The sequence below is a fragment of the Cydia amplana genome, chromosome Z, assembly GCF_948474715.1.
Source record: "Cydia amplana chromosome Z, ilCydAmpl1.1, whole genome shotgun sequence".
Taxonomy (NCBI): Eukaryota; Metazoa; Arthropoda; class Insecta; order Lepidoptera; family Tortricidae; genus Cydia; species Cydia amplana.
In genome coordinates, this window is record NC_086096.1 from 24,577,641 (window position 1) to 24,593,638 (window position 15,998).

At 35.2% G+C, this 15,998-nt stretch overlaps 1 protein-coding gene across 4 annotated transcripts in view; it reads right to left on the reverse strand.

Annotated features, from left to right (window-relative positions):
* Positions 1-15,998, reverse strand: part of LOC134661276 (maternal protein pumilio) — a 305,529-nt gene that overhangs the window by 250,359 nt on the left and 39,172 nt on the right. For 3 of the 4 annotated variants that reach the window (XM_063517263.1, XM_063517265.1, XM_063517267.1), the window contains 5 exons: positions 14,510-14,659; positions 13,392-13,587; positions 12,531-12,717; positions 10,847-10,919; positions 9,389-9,489 (listed from right to left, as the gene is read on the reverse strand). In XM_063517263.1, the coding sequence (XP_063373333.1) occupies positions 9,389-9,489; positions 10,847-10,919; positions 12,531-12,717; positions 13,392-13,587; positions 14,510-14,659 (707 nt within the window). The remainder of the gene's footprint in view (positions 1-9,388; positions 9,490-10,846; positions 10,920-12,530; positions 12,718-13,391; positions 13,588-14,509; positions 14,660-15,998) is intronic. The other variant, XM_063517266.1, reaches the window with a different exon arrangement.

Below are 15,998 nucleotides of genomic sequence, written 5' to 3' on the forward strand. Positions count from 1 at the left end.
TGCATCTTTTGTCTATTCCTTTGTAGCTCTTAAGTACGCTGGTTCGTTCCTTCGCTACTCGTCAAGGACGTGTCCGGAGCTACGGGTAAATAAGATCCGTTTCTTCGAAAATCCGTTTATCCGTGGAAAAGGATCTTAATTACACATGCGGAACGGGCCAGAAAACCGTGTACATGTTATTCGGAAACGGGTATTCGAAACGCGTAAACGAAACACGGACTCGACCGCGAGCCCTAATCTGGACACCACAAGGTACACCTGTACCAATTTTAAAAACCACACGAATTATTTCCGCAGATTGCTTAAATTCGGCTTAATTTGACGTGGCTATCGCGAATAAGGAATCAACATAGCATTCAAACTTCGATCAACACGGGCTTCCGACACGTCGGAAGGGATAGGCCCAAGCGATATCTTGACATTCAAATCATTCTGCCATTTTTCCCGGGGGGGGGGAACGTGCACACAGTCGCACTTCTCACACACTTATATACAAAATCCAATCTGTAATGACGACACAAATACATAGAAAATGACACCCTACACCTCGGAGTAATAATCCAATATGGAGTGGTGACACGCACTAATTTCTATGTGAAAAATTCTGCCGTTTTCGGCGCGGGGGGCGAGGAACGCACACAAATAATGTAAACACTAATGCATTTTTTGCATGCGTCGCTACACACGCACACGACAAAATTATCAAACACTAGCATAAACTATATTCACACAAATACAAGAACAAACACAGACAACCCTGTCCGTGAACGACATGATGTCAGTTTTAAGTAAACGTAGAAGTGCGAGGGACTTGTCGATAATATTGTCGATATTTTATTGACTGAATTATAACTGTCTGCTTTAGTCAATTATAACCATCAAAAACATTACCTACATGTAAAAAGGTGCAAGTATCGCAACGCTTCTACTACAAAAAAGTTTTGAGATGTAATGCTAATGTGAAACCAAGTCGGTTATTTTAATCAGTGCCAGGGGGTGTTAAAACCGTATCAATAAGATATCTTTAATTTGTAATACGTATAATGACTTGGCCATCGCACGGCTGCATAATGACATAAGGATCATCGTCACCTATTAAAAATATTTCTAATTGAACATAACGCTAGCACTAATTGCAGTTTGAGCATTACACGTATTTACGAGTACGGTACGAGTAAAGCATTATATGCGATTGCCAAGTCAGTATATGTATTACAAATTAAATATATCTTATTGATACGGTTTTAACACCCCCTGGCACTGATTAAAATAACCGACTTGGTTTCACATTAGCATTACATGTCAAAACTTTTTTGTAGTAGAAGCGTTGCGAGACTTGCACCTTTTTACATGTAATGTTTTTGATGGGATCTCATCTCTTTTTGTAGACAGTCCTTCTTTTCGGGTACTCATACCCATACTATGTATACACATATCATAACTAAACACATCTTTATTCGTACTCACATCGTACATACATCGTAGTGTACCTTTACTTTACCTACTATTTGTAGGAAGTGCAACAGTAACTCTGTAATAGCATATATTTATATGGAATTACAAACTTACTTATGCAGTTCTTAGATCTTTAAAACGTGACTGATCTTGCAATATTTTTAGGTTTTGGATGGCTTGATAAGCTGAAAACTACTTATGTTTAAAATTTATTGCATCTTTTGGAAATCTAAAAAAATAAATCAAAATAACAATATATTTATAATGTTCATATAGATTTTATCGATATTGGTTTTTATGGTGTCCCATCACTAACTATGGTAGAGTGATACCAGAGTAATAAATTAAAAGTGCCTATTTATGGAAAAAAGTCGGCAGTAAATACCTTAAAATAAATAAAATACAATAAAAATATTGGACATGTCAAATAAAAAATATACGATAGAAACTAAGAGAAAAATTAATTTTCAAACAGTAGTAGGGTAGGTGCGTTAGTTTTCGTCCAGCTCTAGTTTTCGTCCACTTGACGAAATTGAATATAAATCTACATTGCTGCACAAATTTGGACTTAATACAATCCTTAATGTCGAGACAATATATCTATCTACATAATGTGTTCGTATCATTAGCGGAAAGTCATTTGATCATCCCGCAAAAAGTTTATTTAAAGAGTATAAGATTCTCACTCTTCCAAGTGTTTTCATATTAACCGCATGTAAGTATGTTAGGGCTAACGTGGATCAATACGCTACCCATTCGCAGGCCCGTAGAAATAACCGGTTAATTGTCCCGCGGTGCAGGCTCGCAAGGGCCCGGAAGTCACTTGGGATCTTAGGCCTAAAATTATATAACTTGCTACCTGAGGAAATAAAACTATCAAAAACTGAAAAAAAGTTTGAAGGAAATCTTAAAAAAATGTTAACTGACTTAGCATGCTATAGCGTCGACGAATTCGTTGAAACGTGCACTAACCCTAAGTAATTTATGTACTATGTATAACCTGAGATGTATAATCAAATGTATACCATGTATGTATTAGTTGAATACGTACCTACCTGACCTGTAAAACATTGACTTTTATGAATAAATGTCTTGTATCTTGTATCTTGTATAAAAAATGTATTTGGCAAGTAGTAAATTAAATATCAAATATGTTATTTGCTAATCTGTCATGTGGACGAAAACTAGAGCATGGACGGAAACTAGCACAATGACCCTATATCGGTAATATCACGTTATTTATGATTTATACTATTTATTTGATTGAATGGATTATGTTGATATAAAAATAAGGTGTTATAGAAAAATAATGTGTTATATAAATTATATAATAATAAGCAACACAAATTAGAAGTTAGGTATACCTAATGAATATTTAGAAAGTCCTCTTTAAATATTACCCTAAATTAGATCTAGTACCATGAAGTGGTATCACTTTCAGATTGACAATGTTTTTTAGTTTTTTGCTAAATTAGTGCACTATTTGATAATATTTACATGTAATAGTACTTACATATGAAAAGAAACGTGTCCTTTAAGTACGCTAGATGTTTCCGATTGGTTTTTACAGGAGAAAACGCTACAATTCGGCATTTTCTGCTCCTAACATTCCGCTTAGACTGACGTTTGCTGAATGGCGTATGACGTATGGCAACTAGTTTTATATAACCTCCTTGACCGGCGGCCGCCGACTTTTGGCAGAGGGGAACGCCTGTTAATGGCGGTTCCTGTTGGTTTATTATTCCGAGCCCTACACAGACAAATCTTGCACACCTCGATCTGTTTTTGTGTACGGACGAATCACAAGTGTCACAATACGCACACTAACACATTTTCGTCAAAGAATTTTATTGTTTTCTGAGAGATGAGAAGTCGGATTTGTCGCTCGACCGATCCGCAATTTGTACTGGGCGAGCAAAATCGATAAATCCAGAAATTACATGAGACTAAAATATAATAATTGTGTTTAAATGTTATTAAACGTATGACATGTAAAAAAAATTATTACATGTGAAATGTAACACCTTCTTTCTTTCACCGTCTTTACTTAGGTACTCGCCATCGTCTTTGACAGTGTTAACCACTGGCCTCCTTTTATGAAAAGCGTTCCATTGAAAGAAGAAAGAGAAACAATACATCTAATCTTACTTTCCTTGTCTGTTCATGTGACACTCACGCGTGACGTATTTAAATTCTAATAATTCATTTGAATGTTGGCAATTTTCTACGTTATGGCTTTGTCGAGATACGCGTTTTCTAAAGTTAAACCGAATAAAACCAGATGTACAATTTTATTTACTACTCTATACGACTTTTCATAAGGCGCAAAATCAATTCAATGAGAATTTAAATAAATAAAGTTCCGCCAGGGTGCAAAATTTCATTAAGGCGGACAAAATAAAATTTGAAAATATATGGAAACAGTGTTGGCTAATGTACCCCTTATATCTTTACCGATTTACTTTTATGTGGTATATTCGCCTTTTGTTTTGCTATTAAATTAATAAAATGAAAATAAAAAATATTATACCGGTGTTCCACCGGTATTATTTCAGTGCTGATTATCTTCGATCGTAGCCTTGATAATGTAGGTGTTGATAGTTACTTACGGCGGTAGGAGCGGCAATGAACTCCATGCAGAGTAGAACGTGAGGTGCGTTGGGATAAGTGCATATATCTACTTATAATTCTTTGGCTGGTTGGTAACCCTATATCTTTTATTTTTTGTTTTACTGTTATCAGGTTAAGGGAGTTTTAGGGAGTGTAAAATAATGATTTTTCGATTTATGCGCTTGCGTGATTGCCGATCGATTATAATTAGACAAAAGAACTTGTTTTTCACGCATCGAATGTAGATCCCTATGACACTTCCTCCAAGTCTCCTCCAATAATGTTTATACCGTATTTTAATTACCTACCTTAAATGTTACATTTCGAAATATTTTTTTGTGCTATACATACTTCAAAAAAGTCGCTGGAGGCCTAGGAACCACTGGTAGCCTAGCGGTAAGAGCGTGCGAATTGCAATTCGGAGATCGCGGGTTCAAACCCCGGCTCGTACCAATGAGTTTTTCGGAACTTATGTACGAAATATCATTTGATATTTATCAGTCGCTTTTCGGTGAAGGAAAACATGAGAGAAAACCGGACTAATCCCAAGAAGAGTCTAGTTTACCCTCTGTGGGTTGGAAGGTCAGATGGCAGTCGCTTTCATAAAAACTAGTGCCTGATGATGATGTGACACATACTTCCAAAAAAATCTACAAATATTTTACGTGACAACTGCTTATAAGTAAATATTATGTCGGTACACTTATAAAGTATAAAGTAGAAAATATCTTATAGGTACATAAATATAAAAACCGATCATGTACGAGTATACCCAACTAACATTAGGCGCTAAATATAAGGGTTAAAAGAGATCTACATAAGCGTTTATTTACTCCAGAGGTTCTATTGATGTTCTAAAAATAAGAGTTATAGCCGGCTATAACCCCGTAATATCCCCGGATTGGGCACAAATTTTAACACCTGAGGTTGCAAAACGGCGGTTACAATAGAGAAATAAGAGGTAGACGAGCGCTAAAGTAGTGCTGTAATAGCGTTGATTAAGTACTTAGGGTTTAAAAGGGTGCCAAATAAGCGACTAATAACTATTTGAGTAGTAGTGTAGGGCCATATAGATGATATTTTCAGCTTTAGATGGTATATTAGCATTCAAAGTCAATATTTGTAACACCCAAGAAGGTAATTGGGCATTTTTTCCTTAGGCCATATCTGCTTTGGTTGCAATGTTTCCATTTTGTATTATTACCTATTCGTAAACTTGCACTGTGACAGCTTGAAGTGAAATGTAATGGCGGATAAATAAAAGCAAATAATTATTTTAGTTCACTGATGCCGGCTTTATCTGCGGATTTATGATGGCGAAATTAATTACACTGTCAATAACTATATGTATTGATAACAAAATTTTAAAGGGCCTCTGATCCTTTGCATATTTATCTGAATATAATATTTTTTTATTTGTGGTCCACCGTATTTAATTTTCGAAAAATTACACAATATACGTGAAGTCTGGTTTTAAATATAACAATACTAACATTAGGTCAATATTGAGTAAAAGTATCGATTTTTATTCAGTATTTACGTTCTAATCAATAGTTTTTGTTTTGCTTATTGATTCACCGGTCATCTTAACATGGCGCTATAGGCTTAGGTTGTAAGTAAGACTCTAATAACAGTATAAGATGCAGAAGCGTACTCGTCTGCGACTACATGATCTATAATAGTGACTCATAACTTCTCTTTTCGACTGTAAGTGATACAAGAGAGTTAAGTAGCGATTGCGATACACGGAGCTATAAAAGACTTTTTATCGCCTGTTTAGAGCCTTAAGTGAAATTTGCAGCTGTACGATAAAGCGTTGTATATTTGTTATATAACAAAATCTAAGGTAACAATGTAAATTTAAGATTAATAAGTTTAACATAGGTATAATCAACATTTTTCCGTGTAGGTATATAAACAGTTATACGTACTACTAGATAAAATCGTGTCATAAAAAATCAGATATAATCAATTTCTTTCTTATATTATAACCGACCTTTCTTCTGACCGTTGACACGTGACGTTTTGTTAGAAAAGCTGTACGCTTCAAAGCTCCACGTTTGCCTTATCAGTGTTTTTATTGTTACTATGCGTCGGCATCACATCAGAGGTGCTAATTTCACAGTATCATTATTTTAAAGATAAGAAAAAATAACAATGCTTGAAGCTGCACCTTTGTAAATTATTACATTTACCACCGCAAGCTAATAATTTAAATAAAACAATATAATAAATAACCACGTTTCATTTTTAACACCACACTAAGTATCAAAATAATATGAGCGCCGTATCGCTTCGGGGCGGTTTATCGTCCTACACTACCAAAACGTAATATCTAGAATATCAGTGACATTAAATTTGAACCTTAATACTATGACGATACCGGTTGTTTTTCAATATGAATGTTGTACTGGCACGTGGGGCATTTCATATGAAGCGGACAGGAAAAAAAAAGTGAGGTTCCCGAATTTGTTTATATTTGGTTTAGTTCTTCTTCTAGTAGGTATAAAACCGGACGCCAAATATTTTTTATATATGACGTTTATTTTAAAAATTATGAGCTTTTCAAAAATTACCGTAATTGAAATTCCGATTTTTTTAAACTCGAATATCGAATAATTTAAATATATAACTTATTATTAAACCAAGCGTTTTGTATAGAATTTTTAATGATCTTTTCAGCGAAGAAATCAATTTTGAAAAATAAATAAAAAATAATGGTTAAAACCGGAAGTAAACTTTTCGAAACTATTTTTCGAAAACTTTGACCAGTTTTTTTTTATTTATTTTTATCTCAAAATATAGCCCTAAGTATGTACAAAATACACTAGAAGTTGCAGAATGGGATCTCCATTGGTTAAGACAATAGGTCAATAAATGTACATACATGTCGCCCTGAGTGCGACGTACCGTACTGGTATACATGTCGCAGGGAAATGATCAAAACAGAGATTTGAACAAATCTCTAAGGGATATGATCAAATCACGCAGGATGTTAAAATGGCGAATCCATATCATCGTTTCCCTAGAAAAATTCAGTCATTTGACCAAATAACTGACTCTGTTTAGTGAAAAGACAAAATCGGCCAATAAACGCGAAACGCTTTTTCATTTCACTAGATTTGTTTAGGAATTTGACAAAATCCCTAACCACGACAGTAAGTTGACGAAACGAACTTAAAAAGTCAACTGGTTTTATCATTTCGCTAAACAAGTTTAGTGAAATGAGAAAGTCTCAACTGGAAGATGGTATATGGTGATTTGATTAAATCTCTGAACGGCGGTTTAGTGAAATGACGAAAGCAAGTACAGAATACAACAGTTTACTCTACAGTTAAGCGATTTGATCAAAGCTCTGACTAGATTAAGTGAAAATTTTTGAAAATATCGGCTGAAAAAATGAAAGAGACTTCTCTGCACAAATTTAAAGAGTTGCTAATCAAATCAAGCGTGTTGATGGACGTCCCTAAGGTAGACAGAGGTTCATTAGATGGAAGTAATGTACCGGGGATTGTTTTAAATAGGTATTTAAAATTATCCGTACCAAATCGGTACATCTGTCGGCATCATAATTTCAAACATTTTCACTTAATCTAGTCAGAGATTTGATCAAATCGCTTAACTGTAGAGTAAACTGTTGTATTCTGTACTTGCTTTCGTCATTTCACTAAACCGTTCAGAGATTTAATCAAATCACCATATACCATCTTCCAGTTGAGACTTTATCATTTCACTAAACCTGTTTAGCGAAATGATAAAACTAGTTGACTTTTTAAGTTCGTTTCGTCAACTTACTGTCGTGGTTAGGGATTTTGTCAAATTCCTAAACAAATCTAGTGAAATGAAAAAGCGTTTCGCGTTTATTGGCCGATTTTGTCTTTTCACTAAACAGAGTCAGTGATTTGGTCAAATGACTGAATTTTTCTAGGGAAATGATGATATGGATTCGCCATTTTAACATCCTGCGTGATTTGATCATATCCCTTAGAGATTTGTTCAAATCTCTGTTTTGATAATTTCCCTGCGACATACATACATATAGCACCTGTTTTACTTATAAGAACATGTATTCAGTAAGACTGCTGGTAAATTCTAATCATAACATAATGAAATAAGAAAGTCAACAATTCTAACCAGTTTATTTCATAATTTTTATTATTTTACAATAAGAATTATAAGCTAAACAGCTGCTATATGTATGTATACCAGTACGGTACGTCGCACTCAGGGCGACATGTATGTACATTTATTGACCTATTGTCTTAACTAATGGAGATCCCATTCTGCAACTTCTAGTGTATTTTGTACATACTTAGGGCTATATTTTGAGATAAAAAAAAATAAAAAAAAACTGGTCAAAGTTTTCGAAAAATGGTTTCGAAAAGTTTACTTCCGGTTTTAACCATTATTTTTTATTTATTTTTCAAAATTGATTTCTTCGCTGAAAAGATCATTAAAAATTCTATACAAAACGCTTGGTTTAATAATAAGTTATATATTTAAATTATTCGATATTCGAGTTTAAAAAAATCGGAATTTCAATTACGGTAATTTTTGAAAAGCTCATAATTTTTAAAATAAACGTCATATATAAAAAATATTTGGCGTCCGGTTTTATACCTACTAGAAGAAGAACTAAACCAAATATAAACAAATTCGGGAACCTCACTTTTTTTTTCCTGTCCGCTTCATATGAAATGCCCCACGTGCTAACTGGGGAGCAAGCGCTTTTGCGATAATGTTTGAACGAGATCTAGTAAGTAGTTTTTTTTTATACGTCATAAATCGCCTAAATACGGAACCCTTCATGGGCGAGTCCGACTCGCACTTGGCCGCTTTTTTTTTTAGTTTTTCGTAAATAATTTTTAAACGGTAGCCCACATCAATAAATTATCTGTTACGTAAATAATCTATTTGAGATTTCTAATATAATAAATGCTACTTTTTTTCGCTACAATCAATATTAAAGGGAGAATATTAATTCGAAGGTCCCCTTTTTTAGTATTTCGTAAATAACTCGTAAACGATAGCCAATAGCAAAAAATGTTTTATAACATTAATAATAAACATAAAATTTCCTACATTTTTTTTACTACTTTATTTTATTTTATGGTTTGTATATTTTTATTATACCCATATATTTTTTAAGTTTCTAGCGTATTTTAATAAACTGCTCATTTTCTATCTATTTAACTAGATTTAGTTATAATTTTCAATATCTATCAACAACTCTATTTTTTGGTGTTACCGGTTTTGACTTCCTTTGGTCGTTGGGCAGATTTAGTGAATTTTCGTTTCTTAAATACGAATAATATATCAATACCTGTTGAGTGCTTGCAAAACTGTTGTTGTCAAATTGAGGATGTTGTTCCATTTGTAACACCAGCTCTATGTGCTGGTTCATGGAATCGTTCAGAGTCATACCTGAAATGCACCAAATATAACAATATTTTATAGAATCAGGGTCAATTTAAATATACAGACTAATATACAGATAATATCTACAATTCCACATAGACCGCGAGGCAGCAACAAACACATTTTCATGTCATGACCAAGTTGGTCCCCCTCGAAATATCAATTACAAAATTATGAACAACAATCCAAGCTGCGGCCCGGATGCACAGAATAAATAATAGTACTAAGTACAGAAGACTCACTCTCTAACAAAACGCGTCTGTTACGATCAGCACAGATATGGCCGCTAGGTGGCGACAGCGCCACGCGCGGCTTAAGTCTATCCCCAAAATTGGGGACGAACGGATGTACTTTTAGCTACCTGTAGCAAAGCGACGAAATCGCGGAATGAGACACTCCTGCCGGATGTTAATTAGATTTCCTCCACTGTATAGGTAGGTATATTCAAGGGGGTTGTTTGTTTCACATAAAGTTTTAAGTCATAAGCAAACCCTGCAACGGAGCTAGCAAAACCGTAGCATATGACAGTTTTGTGTCAGGGTTGGCGATTATGATAAATAATTTTGCTTTAACTTTATTGTATTCTAGCACAATCGGATTACTACTTTTCCTGGCAAGTGTGATGTCATAACTTAAAGTATGAAGGTAGAAACTAAAGAGCGTTGATGCGTTTTTAGGGTTCCGTACCCAAAGGGTAAAAACGGGACTCTATTACTAAGACTCCACTGTCTGTCTGCCTTTCCGTCTGTCTGTCTGTGACCAGGCTGTATCTCGTGAACCGTGATAGCTAGACTGTTGAAATTTCCACAGATGGTGTATTTCTGTTACCGCTATAACAAACAATACTAAAAACAGAATAAAATAAATATTAAGGCTCCCATACAACAAACGTGATTTTTTTTGCCGTTTTTTGCGTAATGGTACAGAACCCTTCGTGCGCGAGTCGAACTCGCACTTGGCCGGTATTTTACAATAAGACTCGATAGCCGGTACCTTTGGACTAAGGTGAGTACACATATTGGACCAACGTAGGCCAATCGACACAACCAATCTCGGCAACACATAACCGCGTCCCTTACGATTGGCCTACGTTGGGCTAATATGTGTACTCGGCATCAAACAAAGCATTTAACTTTTTTTTTTTCATTTTATCATAATAGCGACCCACCCCGGCTTCGCACGGGTTAACAAATTAAACATAAACATTGCGTAGTTTTAAAGATCGAAGCATACATACAGACAGGCAGACAAACAGCGGGAGGCGACTTTGTTTTATACTATGTAGTGATAGTGATATGTACGCTTTATTAGTATCCCAAAAACGAGTTTAACGGTATCGTATAATAAGACTAACGTTACATACCAGGGTGAATTTGAGGATGTTGTGGATGCGGCAAACCCTGCAGTGGTGCTACTCCCAACATCCCAGGATGGTGCTGCAACATAACCTACATTGTATTCAAGCAATAGTACATTACTACAGAGGCCGTGAAGTAAGGGGTTGCCGGCCGAATAGCATAGACGTAGCGAGACAGGATAGTTATGAGGCCGGCAACCCCTTTTCAAGCCGAGGTATGTATAGTGCTTTTTTTCAAAAAAGTATTAAAATATTTTTAACTTATATTAGGTTCGCGAAACGTACGTTTAACGCCGAAATGGGGCACTAATTTTCAACGTTAGTACCTCAATCTAAATTACTAAGGTTAATACATATGTAATCATATCATATGAACACAGTATAAGTTGTATAAATATTTACTTATCCTATTTATTCAGTCATGCGTTGTACCTATTAGCAACTTCTTAATTTTGAATTGAAGATGTTTTTACTACCACATTCGTCTTCTATTATTGATAAATTGTTAAATATTCGCGGTGTGATATAGCTGCGCGTCCTTTTACCATAGTAGTTGCTGCGGTTGGTTCCATGAAATGAATGAATGAATGAATAACTTAACATTATCATGCACAGGCAGGACGTTCAATTTCTTAACTAATACCATTGAGAAGTATAGTAAGACAAGAGTGCTCACTCCCGATGTTACATCTATTGTCAAGTAGCAGTACTGCTAGTTCCGCTACTCGATGCTAGATGTAGACTATGAAAATAATAGTCTTTTTGGTACCAAAACTGATGTATGGAGTGAGCAATCTATGTATTTTTTTCTGTATGCTAATACTGTGTAAGTAATGTTTAATACAGTTTGCATTAGTTTTTACCCAATTTTTTTTAAATCACAATTGTAAGTTTAATATTTTGTCCAAATAAGTTTTTAAGGTGCGTCCATAAGCTATTAAACCGTATCCAATAATATTCCAATTACAGCGTCAGCCAGTGCATGGTATAAAATTTGTAATCTTTTATTATTATTTAACTATATTTTTAAGCTAATAATTTTACACAGTATAGACCTCAGTCTATTAAATACTGTATCTATGTGTTTTTTTCAGTTAATGTGTTCTAATGTTAAAAAAATGTCAGGTTCCGGATTTTGTTTATAGGTGAACGCGCATCTACGTTAGTAGTTATTGAACTCTAATTAACAATTATGTAATTAGAATTCAATACTTACTGCGCGGATCAGCGTTCGATACGAGAGATTAAGCGTTTGTTGATCAAGCTCGACTATAACTTATATTGTAGTTTCAAATAAAGTTTTTCACTTCAATCACATGTATTTAGTTGACGTAATTTCGTAATTCCAATTCAGGCATTTTGCGCTTTAGAAATTACATAGCTTAGGCCGTAGGCAAGCAGAGATTTAATCATTATGCTACTTATTCTGCTCATTAGGTATATAGCTTCTTAGACATTCGTTTGAGGCAACTTAGGCTTTTTGCTTTTTTAGAAGACCTTTTCATGAGCGATCTATCTCAGCGGTCGGCAACCTTTCGCTTGCGGCCCGCGGGCCTCCCTGGCTGGCAATATTGATAAACGACATATTGATAATGTCACAAATATGAACAAAGTGCGGCCCGCTTCAACTCCGTTAACTACTATGCGCCTGCTAAAAGGTTGCCGACATCTGAATAAGCGATAATCAAACCTGCGGGTGGGACAGATGTGGTAAATGGTGTAATTGTGCTGGTGCGGGAGCCGGAGCCTGCATCGCGTGCGGAGGCAGCAGCGGGAATGCGGCGGCCTCTCCGTTGCGGATGGCGCCGCCAACAACACCGCCTGTTCCGCCGCCTTCCTCCTCAGCAGGAGATGGTTGCCGGGAACCTGGAGTGCGACTGGAACAAATATAACGAACGTCATACTAACACATACATCACATTACATTGTATCCAGGCGTTTCGACTTTTATTACGTTTAGACTAATAATGGAATTCATAGGCAACATTATTGTCGCACGAATCAAAACTTGAAATACTATTTCTACTCGTCGACTGTAATGGTTGCATTAAGACTTCGTATACCAAACTGAAATCCCATACTTTTCACTATGGGATCCCGACTCAACTAATACTATACTATTCATATCGAAACGCTTTTAAGCAACTATATAATTTGACCAATCACATGGCGCCGCGGTCAAGAGGACGAAACAAAACATAGAAAATGTATTGTATGCAATAGTGATAAAAACGTAATGTGTATATTATATTGCAAAATATTATAATGAGTACTCCATGATTTCATCATTTTATCTTGTCGCAAAATAGTTTTGTTGTTTAGAAACTATTTGCTATTGCGCCACTTTCATGTAAAATGAGCGATCGATATTTCGGAGACGCTACCTGATACTTATGTATAACATGGGAGTCATGGGACTGAACATCGCCACAATGCCGGTCGTAACATGCTGTGCTTGAGCACATCATAAAGAGTTTCTATGTTAGACGTCCGAACACTGCCAACTAAAGTGGTCAATAAAAACTGACTGAATTAAGTTAGGTGTACTCACTTGAAAGCCTTATCATCTTCTTGTCCATTATGAAGACCATTAGGTAATGGACCATGCTCGTGCAATTCGTGGAGATCTTTTTCGAAAGGTGACGCAGATTTATCCTCTGGTCTTTCTTCTAAAACCATACCCCGCAGTCCCGCAACTACGCCAGCCACTTTTTCCCCTCCTCCAACGGTTGAAACTCCACCAGCTTCTGTACAAATTAAATGTGTACATAAGAAAGCCAGTAAAAGAGTTTTAGTCACAAGTTGTTATGCAATCGGCCCCTGGTTATTCAGTTATAAATTTAAATGAAACACCCGACTTATTTTTAACAGACTTAAAAAAATGAAGAGGTTATCAATTCGACCGTATTTTTTTGTTTTTGTTTGAATGTATTTAGTCCCTAGTTGGTCCCGTTTTTGTCAAAACCCAGTTCTGATGATGAGTGAGGAATCTAGAGGACTCCCCAAAATCTTAAGAAGATTATTTGAATGTTCAAATTTCGAATAGATACCGTAAGTATACATGCCAGTATTTTTTTGACTCTATGCCAGGAATTTGTACTTACTATGTACTTCATTCTAACTTATTATTATTGAACGCTCCTCGTAATTACGACTAAACTTGTGTTAGTGTTCAATAAAATATCAGCAAGATTATCTATTTCCTTATTTAACCTTCACGTTTTAGTTTAGCCTTAAAAAAAACCGGCTATGTGCGTGTCGGTCGGGCCACGCATAATGGAGGGTTCCGTACCTTACCTTCATACAATATTAAAATTCATGTCAAAAAAAGAGCGTATCTTTAAAATGTCTCTTTCTTTCATTTTTCATCACGGTCTTCCAATGCTAGTAGTGTACGAGTACAGCATAGTAAAGAGTATAAAGACCTTATCAGATATAAGTAATTTTGATTAATTTCAAACATTGAATTAGAGTGTTAGTGTCTTTGGGAATATAACTTTATTTAAGCTCAAGAATCCACACTTGATAATAGAGTTAAATTAAACGTTGTATTAAACAAACAAAGAAAACTATAATTTGACTAACTGTAATAACAGGCCAGACAAAAAAATACAATTGCAGTAACACATTCCCGGAAGAATGTCTACCTTAATAACGTCCTTCACATACCTGTAGGAGATCCTCCCAAGACGTATTCGACCATCTTTACGCCAAGGCCAGCTGTATCACGTGGCGATAAGATACTTCCAGCATCACCGCCTGGAAATGCGACTCCCCTACGAGTGCCAATCATCGGAACGCCAACATTATGTTCTATGGCTAGAAATATTAAAAAAAAACGTGTTTCAGGGATCGATAGTTTTTTTTTTCAAAACTAACCTTGCTTGCTAACTAACTTCGTCCACGTAAGAAAAAAACTTTTTCACCTCAGCAGCTCGAACAAGGGTACTTTGATTCTTAAAAACAGTGAGCAAAATGCGATTTTGCTCACTGAGTGAGACAAAATGACATTCAAGTGACCTTTATAGTCAAATGTCATTTCAACATGCGGGGTCTAATAAAACTTCGAAATACATGGGTTCTATTATCTCTGTCCCTTTCACACTGTTAGCAAAAAGAAACAGACAAAAAAAGTTAAAACGACATTCAACAGTATATTCACGGTTTATAATAGACCCCCGAAAAACTTCAGACCGCATCGTTCCAAACCACGTACGAGTATGAATTCTTAATAATTAATAAATAAAAATAAAGTTTAAGATTTGATAAAAACTGATAAAATACTATATTTTAGGTATTTTATTGTACAATTAAAATAACGAACTCAAAAAATACACAGATCATCACGCAAAATTAATTATTTTACTTTTAAGAATTTCTACCATAGTTGACAAATAGTACGTATCCGCAATTCGGACCGTATCTTACAAAGATTTTTTTTACAAAAAAAAGTTTGAAGTGTCAGTTAATGTTTGTTATTTCTATATTATTTTAATGGAATTTATTATTACGTTTTGTTTTTGTGTTCCATTGCGGTAATTAAACTTAATTGTTTGTATATCTTAAGAAAACATGAGTGCAGGTATTAAGTGATGAACAAGGATTACATTTTTCAAGTTGTCTAATAGGTATGTTCTCACTGTGCTGAGGTGAAAAATGTTGTGTACTACACGAGATCAAAGTTATTTACATCTCGTGCGCTTTTGAGTCCCTTACTACGCTCAAGATTCTAAATTAGATTCACTCGCTACGCTCGTGAATCTATTATAGAATCTTTCGCTTGCACGGGACTCAAAATAAGCACTCGAAGAAATATCAAACTTTGATCACTTGTTGTACAAATAACTATTAATGCTAGTTTCACCCCCTTAACTGACGCTTACGTTCATTAATGTTTTATCCCTGACTTATAAATCTTATAATATAAATATTTAGTCAGGTCATAAATCTTAACACTAACTGCCAACTTTAACTTTATTAACTGCCAGCGACTCGCTAGGGGAGTTCACTGTCCGTAGGCGCTTTTCGCTACATACGGTTTTTCCCGTGTTATCGGCTACGCTCGTAGCGCGTAGCTCGCGCTGGCACTGAATGTGTTAATGTTTAACTTGGCTCTCATTTCACATTTATGATTTTGATAGGATTATATGTATATTAG